The following is a 12698-nucleotide window of genomic DNA, read 5'->3' as shown; positions in this document are numbered from 1 at the left end:
CTGAACTGATGTGAGGTTAAAGAGACACTCTGGGATCTGATCCAGTCTCGAGTTGTCCTTGGTTAGAGGCTGTGGGCAGGGGTGGGTATTCTTGTACCCCTCTGGCTGGCTTACCTGTATGTTGGGATTTTTCCAGTGAATATTTGGTATATTGGGACTCTATTGTTTCCATTGACCTTTGTGTCAGGGAACAAGTCGTGACTTATCGTTTGTAGTTATGCACTGAAAAACAGTTCCCAGTACCCATTCTGCTTCAGCCGTTTCTGCTGGTACTGACTTGGTTTTTAGGGTTTTCCATTAGGTCGTAGTACCTGGTACCAGGTAATTTTTTTTTTTTTTAGTCTCTATTCGGCTGGTGTACTAAGCGATCGAAGTTCATTCAATGTACTCCATTGTTGTGTTGTGTGAGTCACATACTAATGATGTCATGGGGCTTTCCACTGTTTTGCTGTAATGACCTCACACACATTAGTTGGTACTCGATTGTAATGGAAAACGATCAAAGCCGAGTAGAGTCTAGCCGTGTTGAGCCGAGTGCATGCTAGTGGAGAGGGGCGTTTAGAGCCACTGGGTGCAGTGCTGGCGGGTAACCATTTCTCAGCACTAATGTCCTGCTGAGAGACTTCGACCCTCATGTGGCCAACGACGGTGAGACCTAAGGGGGCATGACTGGAAGAAATGGCCTGCCTGATCTGCGCCTGAATGGTGTTTGGTATGGACATGTCATTAGGACACAAGTCCAATAACAGAATACCATGTTTGAACATAAGGGTGTTCATAAGTGCATGCAGCACTGGGACACCCTAGGTCACGGGTTGATTTTGTAATTTGGTGCACTAAATGTGGATGGAGTGCTACTGAGCTCAGGACGTAATCCGGCAGTGGAAGGGCTACTTCAAGGATCTCGTCAGGCCCACTAACAAGCCTTTTGTAGATGAAACTGAGTCCAGGGATGAGGGGGAATGATCCGTCCAGTACCGGTGGCCCTGGGTATATCTGATCATGTTGGTGAGGAGCATCAGCTTTTCATTTTTGTTGTGGAATGCTGGACCAGCTCATTGTCCCCTTGAGGACATTTGAAATGACTTGGGAGTTTGTCCTTAATTCTTAAGGACATGACTTTAAGGTCAGGTTTATCGGCTGTTGATACTTGTCCAGTATCTTCAGATTTTTTATTTTTTTTGTCAGGCCACACTGTGCACCCTGGAGAAATCTGCCAAAAACTTACAGATGTTAAAGCTGTGAGAATTCCTGCTCTAAACGTCTTGGTGCTCAGTCCATAAACACAGAAGAGCCATCAGGCCAGGACTCTGCAGTCTATTCACACCTACAGGCCAGTGGACACTGTTTCAATGATGAGGATGTAACATCCTGGACAGGGAGGAACGCTGGTTTGAGCGCCGAGTCAAGGAGGCCATTTACGTGAAAAGGGAAAGACCATCTCTGAATCGAGGAGGGGCCTAAGGGTACATCTGTCACCATCTTACAATGCTGTGATTGTAGCCATTCCCCAACTCTCTGTGAATGGGACTCATGGCCATTGATCAGTGGTTGTTGATCAATGTTCATCACTGTTTGCATATTGATGATCAATAAACTGAGATCCCAGCCCATTGTTCCTTCAGTGGGCTGTGAGGTCAGTGTCCTGTTTATAAGGTGAGACTGAAGAAGTCACCTGATGATGATGATGAAACGTTTCTCCCACTGAAAACATCTGGATGAACAGAATCAGCTGTTTGGGATACTGCTCAAAGCCATTTCAAACCTTCCACTGAAAGTCTGGCTCCTGACTGTTGAACTGTGTAAATGCTGAACTCAGCAGCTACAGCACTAACAAAGTCAGAAACATTTCTAAAGCTTTGCTGGTATATTTGAAATATTTAAAGGTAGTGTAAAATATTAAGTATCTTAATTAATAAAAGTGATGTGAGAAAAGGCACGATGCTGTTCCCAACCATCTCTAACATCTTCTGTTCCTCTGTGTGCTCTGTTCAGGCCATGGAGCTACTGGTCGAGAAGGCCATCAGTAGCGCGTCTGCCCCTCTGAGCCCCGGTGATGCACTGAGACGTGTCTTTGAATGCATCTCCTCTGGGATTTTACTCCCAGGTAAGGTGGTTTGGCTTTCTTTTGCATTGTTAGTTTTGTACTTGAAGAAAATTGATTCCATTTCTGTTCTTAAATCAAAACTAAATGGCAGAAAGGTGGGCCAGTTCTGCTTCTGTTCTTGGCTTTTGTTGAGTTATTAAAGTTTTGTATTCTCCAGATTTTATTTCTTTTCAATTTTCTTTTTGTTTTGGGGTTATCTTCATTTCCCCTCAGTTAAATTATATTTTTCATTAGTTGCAGTCATGTTAAATGTTCTAATATAGGTGGTATTTGTCAGGGAAACATGTAAGAAATGTCTAATAGTAGCAAAATGTCTTTCAGCTAACTTCACAGTGAGTTTTCTGGGTTTAAGCTGTTGTCAGGCGGCTCTTTCACAGGAGGAACTGAAACCATTGTTCTGATCAAAGCTACAATTTCCCAATTTAAATAAGGCTATTTCACCACTCCCACTGACGGTCATTGTGTGACTGTGGTGAATGCATTCATTATGAATCAAACTTCCTTCCCTTTGTTCTGATCTGGGATCTGATTGCTTCAGTCAGGGAAGCTGAAGGGCTTCAGTAAAATATCACCAACAAAAATCAACCCCTGTAGCTCTTCAGTGTCCACAGGTCAGAGGTGCTGAGAACGTGAAATACTGAGGGAGCACTGAATTGTGAACATTTTCAGGACTGATTTTATAACCATGCAGAAGTATTGGGTGTGTTTCTGTACCCACGTCCTTTATTGCTCCTAATTCAGCTAGGTTTCTTTTAGCAGTTAACATTTGTTTACCTCGTGTGCTCTCCCGACACTTGGATCGCGTTTCAGTGCAGGCAAATTCAAAATACATGCTTCAAAGGAACACTTTTAAGAGCACACCAGATGCAGATGTCTGGGCATGAAGCTGTGTGCACCCATGGCTGTAGATCAGGAGGCCGATCCAAATAGCCTTGGGGGAGATAGCAAGCCCCAGTTTTTCTGTGATGCATCCTTTGGAGCCGGGGTGTGAATGTTAGAAAACAATTAGCATAGGAAAATGCCCGGATGAATGGATGAATGGAGCAAGTTATTTGTGGTGAGTTTTTGCAGCAAGTGAAATCGTTCACTGGCAATCAGGATAAGATGGTCCGAGTTTGTAGAGTAGATTTGCTTCTGTTTGCTAATGTTTATAGGACCACCTTGTGTCTTCCTTTTATATTTTATTTTCCCTTGCTGTAAGAGCTCTAAGAGCAGTAAAGGCTGCACTTGGTGTAAACGCATCTAATGCTTTATGCAAGAAGATATAAAGAACCAGATCTGTGACAATCAAAGGGTTTGATGGGTGGTTTTATATTCACATTAGAAATCGTAACGTATACTCAAACCTCCAATATCTGGCCTATTGGCTGGTTGGTGTGTTGATCAGTAGGATTTGAATACCTCCTAATGAAGTGTGTTTTTCCCACTAGGTGGACCAGGACTGGTAGATCCCTGTGAAAAGAAGCCCGTGGATACCCTGGCGACTTTGGGAGAGCAGCAGAGAGAGGACATTACCTCAAGTGCCCAAGTAAAAAAATCTATATCTCTGTAAACATGCAGACACGTTTAGCATTTGAAAATTTTTAAGATGAGTTGCTGCTGCTTTTGTTTGATTTTTAAGATTGTGGTTACATGATCATAAAGCATTTCTCCTTCAAAGATCTGAGCAAACCACCTGTTAGATTCAGCACCTGGCAATCTGATTGTTGTGTTTGACATCATTAGCATCAGAGATAAGATCAGATGACCTTTATTAGTCCCACAGGTGGGAAATTTCTTTCGTTATAGCAAAAGTGCAAAGTTATGTAGCAGAAATTAGAAAACACTGGAATGGAATAAAATAAAAATAAAATACTATATACAGTAGAATAAAATAGAATACAAATGCTATATACAACTGAGTAAAAAAATACAAAAGTACAACTTTGTCAGAAAAAGAGTATTACACTTAGTGTTATTGCACATGTGTGGATGTGTGTGTTTGATCAGTTGAAGTCTTTGTTGTGGAGTCTGACAGCAGTGGGGAGGAAAGACCTGTGAAATCTCTCCGTCCCACACCGTGGGTGCCGCAGCCACTGAAGGAGCTGCTCAGTGCTGTCAGAGGCTCCTGCATGGGCTGGGAGATGTTGTCCAACAGGGATGACAGCTTAGCCACCGTTCTCCTGTCACTCCCCACCTCCACTGGGTCCAGAGGGCAGAACAGAGCTGGCCCTGCGGATCAGCCTGTTCAGTCTCTTCCTGTCCCCAGCAGACCACACCGTAAAAGATGGCTGAGGCCACCACAGATTCATAGAAGGTCTTTAGGAGTGGGCCCTCCACTCCAAAAGACCTGAGTCTCTGCAGCAGGTACAGCCTGCTCTGCCCTTTCCTGTAGAGGGCGTCTGAATTATGAGTCCAGTCCAGTTTGTTGTTCAGATGAATACCAACGTACCTGTAGCTGTCCACAGCCTCGATGTCCATACCTTGGATGTTCAGTGGTTGCAGTGGAGGATGCTTGTGCCTGTGGAAGTCTACCACCAGCTCCTTGGTTTCACTGGTGTTGATCTGGAGGTAGTTCAGCAGGCACCAGTCCACAAAGTCTTGGGTCAGTCGTCTGTACTCCCTGTCGTCCCAGTGATGAGGCCGACTATTGCAGAGTCATCAGAGAACTTCTGCGGGAAGCACTGGGTGGAGTTGTGGGAGAAGTCTGCAGTGTAGATGAAGAAGAGGAACGGAGCCAGAACCGTTCCCTGTGGGGCCCCCGTACTGCAGACGACCCTGTCCAACACACAGCCCTGAGATCTCACATACTGTGGTCAGTCAGTGAGGTAGTCCAGTATCCATGTAGTGAGGTGATGGTCCAGGACCGTGGGAAGAATAGTGTTGAAGACACTGGGGAAATCAAAGAACATGATTCTCAGAGTGCGTCCAGCGGTCTCCAGGTGAGAGAGGGAACGATGTAGGAGGTGAATGACGGCATCATCCGCTCCAATGCCAGGCTGGTAAACAATCTGAAGTGGGTCCAGTGATGAGCTCACCAGGTGCCGAAGCTGAGCCAGGACCAGCCGCTCCAGGGTCTTCATCAGGTGGGATGTCAGAGCCACCGGCCTGTAGCTGTTGAGGTCCTTGGGGCGTGAAGTCTTTGGCACTGGTATAACACAGGAGGTTTTCCAGAGCTGTGGGACTCTCCCCAGCCTCAGGCTCAGGTTGAAGATGTGCTCCATCACCCCACACAGTTGGTCCGCGCAGGACCTGACGACCCTCAACCTGATGCCATCTGGGCCCGCTGCCTTCTTGGCTCCTCAGTTCCCTCCTAACCTGGGTGGTTGAGAGAGACAGGCTGGAGCCTTGTGTTGAGTGTGTATTGGATGCTGTTGTTGGGGGTGGGGAGGAGTGAGCAGGGTGAGTAGAGGACGTGTGAAGTGTCAGAAGTGGAGCAGCAGCAGTGGGGGTGGGTGAGTCTACAGCCGCTGTTGGAAACTGCCTCATGGATGAATCAAATCTGTTGAAGAAATGATTCAGTTCATTTGCCCACCTCACATCCCCCCCAGGCAGAGAGTTCTGATGTTTGTGGCCCGAGATGGTTCTGAGGCCTCTCCTGACTTCACCAATGTTGTTTTGCTGAAGCTGGTTCTCCGTCTTCTGACTGTAGCTGTCCTTCCCATTCCTTATCAGTCCTCCATTAGATGAATACAAACCCAGTATGTGCTCTATCCCTCATCTGCACGCTGTCCTGTCCATCCTGCTCACTCCCAGGGAACATCTCTGACTCTCGTTGCTCCCACCACTCTCTCCCAATAACTCTGTCTTCTGACCTCCATCCTGCTGACAGCAGTGAACCCCATGATGATCCTGCTAGCGTACTCTGTACCGTACTCCAGCGTGGATGTCACGTTAAATCCACCTGCAGCATTCCCGGCCTTGCTTCCCTTCCTCCTGGTGCCCCAGTGGAATCACTGGCTTTGCCCTTCTGTCAGGTTTTTGCCAAGTAGTTGATCAGGTCACAGAAAGAGTAAATAACCCCCCAAACGTGCACATCCGAGACTGTTGAAAGGTTTGCTTCTGCTCTTTGACTCACATGTTCTCCAACTTTGTGTGTTTAGTTTGCTCTTAGGCTGCTGGCGTTCCGTCAGATTCATAAAGTTCTGGGAATGGACCCTCTACCGCAGATGAACCCTCGCTTCAGCATCCGCAACAGCCGGAAGCGTCGCCGTGACAACAGCGATGGCACAGACAGCTTCGAGGGCGAAGGCAAAAAAGACAAGAAAGATTACGACAGTTTCTAAGCTTGCGTTATGAATTGAATCTACATACCAGCTGTACTAAAATGTCGTATGCTCGTCTCCTGTGTACTGGCTTCTTTGTTTTTAAGCTCCAGGTGTACCAGCCTAACTACAGCCTGACTTTGTATGACACACACGTGTATTGTTATTAGTTGTAGATTTCTTACCGTGAGGGCTGAGGACTCTGTGCTAGACGGACGTTTTTACCTGACGTGCTTCTTACAAGAATGAATACAGCAGAGCTTGTGTCACTGCTCCCCACCTGTGTGTTTAAAGTGGAGCCGGACTGAACTGTAATGTGGGTCAGAAGGAAGCGTGAGGAGAAATATCAATGCCTTCATTCATCTGTACAGTTGCATTCAGAGCTGGTCTGTGTTTTTGTTGTTATTGTGAACCTTTTATTTGGCCAACAGATATGTCAAAGTTCCTGTATTCCTGTGCTTAATGCAAGTGCTGTTTGATGCTGTGGTCTTGTTACGTTTCAATGCTAATCTACACTTCAGATGAAGACCTATGGGATGCAGCAGACTATGAAGAATATTTCAGTGTTGATATACCTTTGTTAGTAGTGACATTGTAAGCCCAGGTATGTAGTTTTGTCTATTCATTTGCATATATAATAAGTATTTGTGTAATCTATAGATGTAAAAAGACAAGTTTTGATTTGTGGAAAAAGTGGCTACGTTGACACTGCCGACTGTTCTGGCTTTTAAATTAGTTTTCTTGTATAATGGGGATTGTATTGGCTTGCTTGCCTCATACCTTGGTTAGGTGCTAAATCAGTTCTGTCCTGAGGAAAAGGAATAAAGATTATTACTGACTGAGAGATGTCTGTCCTGCCCTGAATGCTCACTGTGCTCTGCTCGCACGTCCAGCACAGTAAATGCATTTCCACCTGTTTCTCCGGAGCACATTTTTCCTGATGATAGCAAGTAAGTACCCTGCTGTCCCTACATTTACTCACTGACTGACCCGTTCAGCTGCTTGGTAAGGAAAGTATGTGGGCCAATCCCATGGCAGTAACTCGGGCATCGATCAGAATCTGAGGAACTTTATTGATCCCAGAGGGAAGTTTGCTGCTATAACAACTCAACAAGCACTTTCATAAAATGAGTGCAGAAACAGAGATGATGATAGAGAAATACTAACATAAATATAGTTACAAATGTAAAGGACGTGTGCAAATATGTTGTGTACAAAAGTGACTGCATGGAGGTGTGAGTAATTTATAGTCAGGATGATCTGAAGCTCAAACTGAGCATGAGAATAGAGCGAGGGGAACTGTAGTGTGCTGGTTAGTGCTGTTGTGTATGAGGCAAGGCAAGTTTATTTGTATAGCACAATTCAACAACAAGGTGATTCAAAGTGCTTTACAGAGACATTAGAACAAATAAAAAGCATGATTTAAAATTGATTAAAACAAGCAAATAAACTAACTAATTAACAAACAAAACTATATAAAATCAAAACAGATAAAATCAGAACAGTAGATAAAATCAGTAGTTAAATGTAAGTTTTGAAATTTAAGCTTAAAAGTGTGGATTTGGTGCTTTATTCAAATGCAGCTGAGAACAGGTGAGTCTTCAACCTGGATTTAAATAAACTGAGTGTTTCAGCTGATCTGAGGCTTTCTGGGAGTTTGTTCCAGATATAAGGAGCATAAAAGCTGAATGCAGCTTCTCCGTGTCTGGTTCTGACTCTGGGAACTGATAAAAGACCGGATCCAGATGACCTGAGGGATCTGGAAGGTTCATACTGGGTCAGGAGGTCACTGATGTATTTTGGTCCTAAACCATTCAGAGCTTTATAGACCAGCATCAGAACTTTAAAGTCTATCCTCTGACGGACAGGCAGCCAGTGTAAAGACCTCAGAGCTGGACTGATGTGGTCCACTTTTTTGGTCTTAGTGAGGACTCGAGCAGCAGAGTTCTGAATGAGCTGTAGTTGTCTGACTGATTTTTTAGGTGGACCTGTAAAGATGCTGTTACAGTAATCAAGCCTACTAAAGATGAATGCATGGACTAGTTTTTCCAGGTCCTGTTGAGACATCAGATCTTTTATCCTTGAAATATTCTTGAGGTGATAGTAAGCTGACTTTGTTATTGTCTTAATGTGTTTTTCTAAGTTTAGGTCTGCATCCATCACTACACCCAAATTTCTCGCCTGGTCTGTGGTTTTTAGATGTATAGATTGAAGTTCTCTGGTGACCTGTAATCGTTTTTCTTTGGCGCCAAAGACTATTACCTCAGTTTTGTTTTTGTTTAGCTGGAGAAAATTGTGGCACAACCAGTCATTGATTTCCTCAATGCATTTACCAAGAGCCTGTACAGGGCCTCGGTCTCCTGGTGACATTGTGATATATATTTGTGTGTCATCTGCATAGCTGTGATAGTTTATTTTGTTGTTGTTTATAATCTGTGCCAGTGGGAGCATTTAGATGTTAAACAGAAGGGGTCCCAAGATGGAACCTTGGGGAACTCCACATGTGATACTTGTCTGCTCAGATGTGAAGTTACCTATTGATACAAAGTATTTCCTGTTTTCTAAGTATGTTTTGAACCAGTTTAGTACAGTTCCTGAAAGACCTGCCCAGTTCTCCAGTCGTTTGAGTAATATGTTGTGGTCAACTGTATCAAATGCTGCACTGAGATCCAGTAAAACTAGGACTGACATTTTTCCACTGTCTGTATTCAGACATATGTCATTAAACACTTTGGTCAGAGCGGTTTCAGTGCTGTGGTTCTGTCTAAAACCTGACTGGAAGGCATCGTAGCAGTTATTCTGTTTTAAGAAGTAACTGAGCTGTTGAGAAACTGCTTTTTCAATGATCTTACTTAAAAATGGGAGATTTGAGATCGGCCTGTAGTTGTTCATTTGTGTCTTGTCAAGATTGTCCTTTTTCAGTATAGGTTTGATTACAGCAGTTTTTAGTGATTCTGGAAACACACCTGATAATAAAGAAAAGTTGACGATCTGTAACAGGTCTGATTCCAAAGTCTTTGAGACCTTTTTGAAAAAACTTGTTGGCAGGACATCTAAACAGCAAGAGGAGGAGTTCAGTTGACCTAAGATGTCCTCCAGGTCTTTGCTGTTAATAGGTTGAAACTGTTTCATGGTGTTTAAGCAGTTTTTTGGTGGACACAGTACATATCCTGGATCTGCTGTTGATGTACCAATTGCTTGTCTAATTTTTTGGATTTTTTTCTGTGAAGAATTTGGCAAAGTCATTGCAGGCCATGGTCGAATGAAGTTCAGCTGCCACTGACACAGGGGGGTTTGTTAGCCTGTCAACTGTAGAAAATAAGACCCGAGCATTATGGCTGTTTTTAGTGATGATGTCAGAGAAGTAGGACTTCCTTGCATTCCTCAGTTGTAAATTATAATTGTGAAGTTTCTCTTTATAGATGTCATAATGGACCTGGAGGTTTGTTTTTCTCCATCTGCGCTCAGCTTTCCTACACTCTCTTTTTTCATTTTTCACTAGTGTGGAGTTTCTCCATGGAGACTTTTTCCTTCCAGAGATAACCTTCACCTTAATGGGAGCAATAGTGTCCATTACATTTAACATGTTAGCATTGAAGCTATTGACGAGCTCATTGACTGACCCTCTGGACAGGTCAGGTGTTAATGGGAAGACCTGGTTAAAAATTGCACTACTGTGTTCAGTTATACACCGTTTTGTGATCACTGTTGTTGATATATTTGTGTGGGCTGAGATTTTACTTTCAAAGAAAACACAGTAATGATCAGACAGGCCCACATCAGACACAGTAACCTTTGAAATGCTCAGGCCTTTGGAGATCAGTAGGTCAAGAGTGTGTCCTCTATTATGTGTGGCCTCTGTTACATGCTGAGTCAGCCCAAAGTTGCCCAGAGTGTTACTCAGGTCTTTAGTCCCTTTGTCCTGAGGGTTGTCCACATGGATGTTAAAATCCCCAACAATAATTACACAGTCGAAATCAACACAGATCACAGACAGCAGTTCACTGAGGTCATTAAAAAAGTCTGTGCAGTATTTGGGAGGCCCGTAAACATTAAGAAACACAACTTTGGATGGGGCCTTCAGCTGTAAAGCCACATATTCAAAAGACTGAAAACTTCCAGGAGATAGCTGCTTACACTGAAATGATTCATTAAATAAGACAGTAACCCCTCCTCCTCTCCTGCTCACCCTGGCCTCACTGATAAAACTGTAGTTAGGAGGGGTCGTCTCGATGAGAACAGCCCCACTGTTATTTTGGTCCAACCAAGTTTCAGTTAAAAACATAAAATCAAGGTTGTGCTCAGTGATTAAATCATTAATTAAAAATGTTTTCCCAGCTAAAGATCTAACGTTTAATAAAGCCAACTTAAGTGTTTTAGAGACATTACTTGTCCCCTCGTGTTTGGGAGCAGTCTGTGGCACACAAGGAATGTTTACTATATTTAAAGATCTTTTAGAGTGCACCTCTCTGTGTTTTGACCAGGCCACATGTCTCCTGTCACCTAAAAGTACAGAAATTTTAAAACCTTCTAGTAAACAGGGTCCCAGCTTCTCCTGGGAAAAGTCACCACTGCCATAATCCTCACAGCCCGGACCCTTCACACATCACACATCAGACTGCGGAGACAGGGCATGAAGAGGAACTAAGGGGGGCGAGGCTGGGCAATGTGACTTCGATTGCTCTGTTGAGGGTGGGGCTCGATGGCGAACCTTTGGCCGCTCTGGTGGGGGGTTTATGGGGGACAAAAAGGGATTGGGACGGGGGGTAGATCTGAGCCCAGCATTGACCCGCTCCATCATCTCCTCAGTGAATTTCAGGTGTGGGGAGGAGGGAGAAAGGGAGGGGGAGGAGGGAGAAAGGGAGGGGGAGGAGGGTGATGGCCTGTCAGGGGTTTGGGGGACTGGGGAAGGTCGTGGTCGTGGTCCCTTGTCCTGGTCGTTCGTGTTGTTGAGAGAGTTGGAGGCAAATAGGGACCCCTCTTCTTGCCTTAGATGTCTCTCCTTTCTGAGCCTCTTCCTCAGATGCCTTAGATGTCTCTCCTTTCTGAGGCTCTTCCCGGGTGGGTGTAATTACAAACCACCTGTATGCAGGGTTAAGTGTTTTTCTATCTTTGACTTTTCTGAGTCAAAGGGAAGGAGAATGAACACGCGTGTAACGAATGTTCTTAAAACGTGGTTATTTCATCGGGCCTTCAGCAAAGATGCAGAAGAAACGAGGTCAAACACCAACTGGGGAGAAGCTGAGCGGCAGATGAGACAAAGCTGTCATCTCCTACGTAGCAGGTTTGTCACAGAAATTCAGAACAGTTTTCTACAAGCAGGACATTGCAGTGCATCTCAGACCCAGCCACACACTCGAGCTGTAGGTTGGCTCGACCGTGGCACATCCAAATGTGCACCAGGACCCTCGTCGCTGCCTGCAGCCTCAATTTTTATTTTAGGACCTCTTTGTCTCTCCTGTTCCACACCTGTTTTTGGTTTTCACATGCAGCAGACTGCTTAACAGCCTGTTTCCCTCCTTTTTACTGAACACTAATAGCAGCTGTATCTCTGACCAAAGCTAAACGGGGAATGCTGACATATGCAGGATGTTACACAACCCTGTAACTTGTTCGTAGAACAAGGCTGTAGCTGGTGGGACCAGGCTGCATGAATGTGTTATATGCCATATTCTGTGTTTCTTTTTACTGAGCAGACTAGTCTATTTCCGCAGCCACAACTTTAACAAACTGGAGATTCATTTAAACATTTCCTGTGATTCTGTTTGTGTTGCCTCGAAATCAAAAATGTCGCTCTGCTGTTACTGCAGCATACTGCAACTTCTGCATGCGTGTACGTTGCACATTTTGGAGAAGCAAAGCATGAAATGGACACAGTGAACCAGTGTGTCTTTTAGCTGTTTTACAACCACTCTTTCAAGGTTTTTTTTTTTTTTTTTTTAATAAAGGAAGGTTGAAGATTGGCCTATAATTAGCTAAGACAGCTGGGTCAAGCAACAGGTTAACTACTGCCAGCTTGAAGGCCTGTGGTACACGGCTGTTTAATAGAGATTGGTGGAGTATGTTTACAGTTGAAGCATTATTTAACCTCACTTTGATGGGACATTTTTACTCTTATTTGTATATTTACATTCTTTTCTAAATAAATCAAGTCACCTTTGAACACGACTGCTTTAAACTTTGACTAATAATCTATCACACTGTCAGTAGGAGAATATTTAAATGAGTCATGAGACAGTTTACTGCAAATTACGCAAACAAAACTAATGCATAAAAAAAATCTGCCTGGTGCTACTAAGAATTTATTTTCAATGGGGGAAGATGTTATCAGAACCAGCAAATAGAAA

At 44.0% G+C, this 12698-nt stretch overlaps 1 protein-coding gene across 2 annotated transcripts in view; it reads left to right on the top strand.

Annotated features, from left to right (window-relative positions):
- The window catches only part of zfr (zinc finger RNA binding protein), a 41249-nt gene extending 34054 nt beyond the window's left edge, over positions 1–7195 (top strand). Inside the window, exons 18-20 of one of the 2 annotated variants that reach the window (XM_040046495.1) lie at positions 1996–2107; positions 3538–3635; positions 6190–7195. In XM_040046495.1, the coding sequence (XP_039902429.1) occupies positions 1996–2107; positions 3538–3635; positions 6190–6372 (393 nt within the window). In that variant the 3' untranslated portion in view covers positions 6373–7195. Of the gene's footprint in view, positions 1–1995; positions 2108–3537; positions 3636–6189 lie in introns of those variants that run through there. The other variant, XR_005698002.1, reaches the window with a different exon arrangement.
- The last annotated feature ends 5503 nt before the right edge of the window (positions 7196–12698 follow it).

The sequence above is a fragment of the Simochromis diagramma genome, unplaced genomic scaffold, assembly GCF_900408965.1.
Source record: "Simochromis diagramma unplaced genomic scaffold, fSimDia1.1 OVJJ01000005.1, whole genome shotgun sequence".
In the NCBI taxonomy this organism is placed as follows: Eukaryota; Metazoa; Chordata; class Actinopteri; order Cichliformes; family Cichlidae; genus Simochromis; species Simochromis diagramma.
The sequence above is the reverse complement of the archived record's forward strand: the minus strand, read 5'-3'. Positions and strand labels throughout refer to the sequence as shown.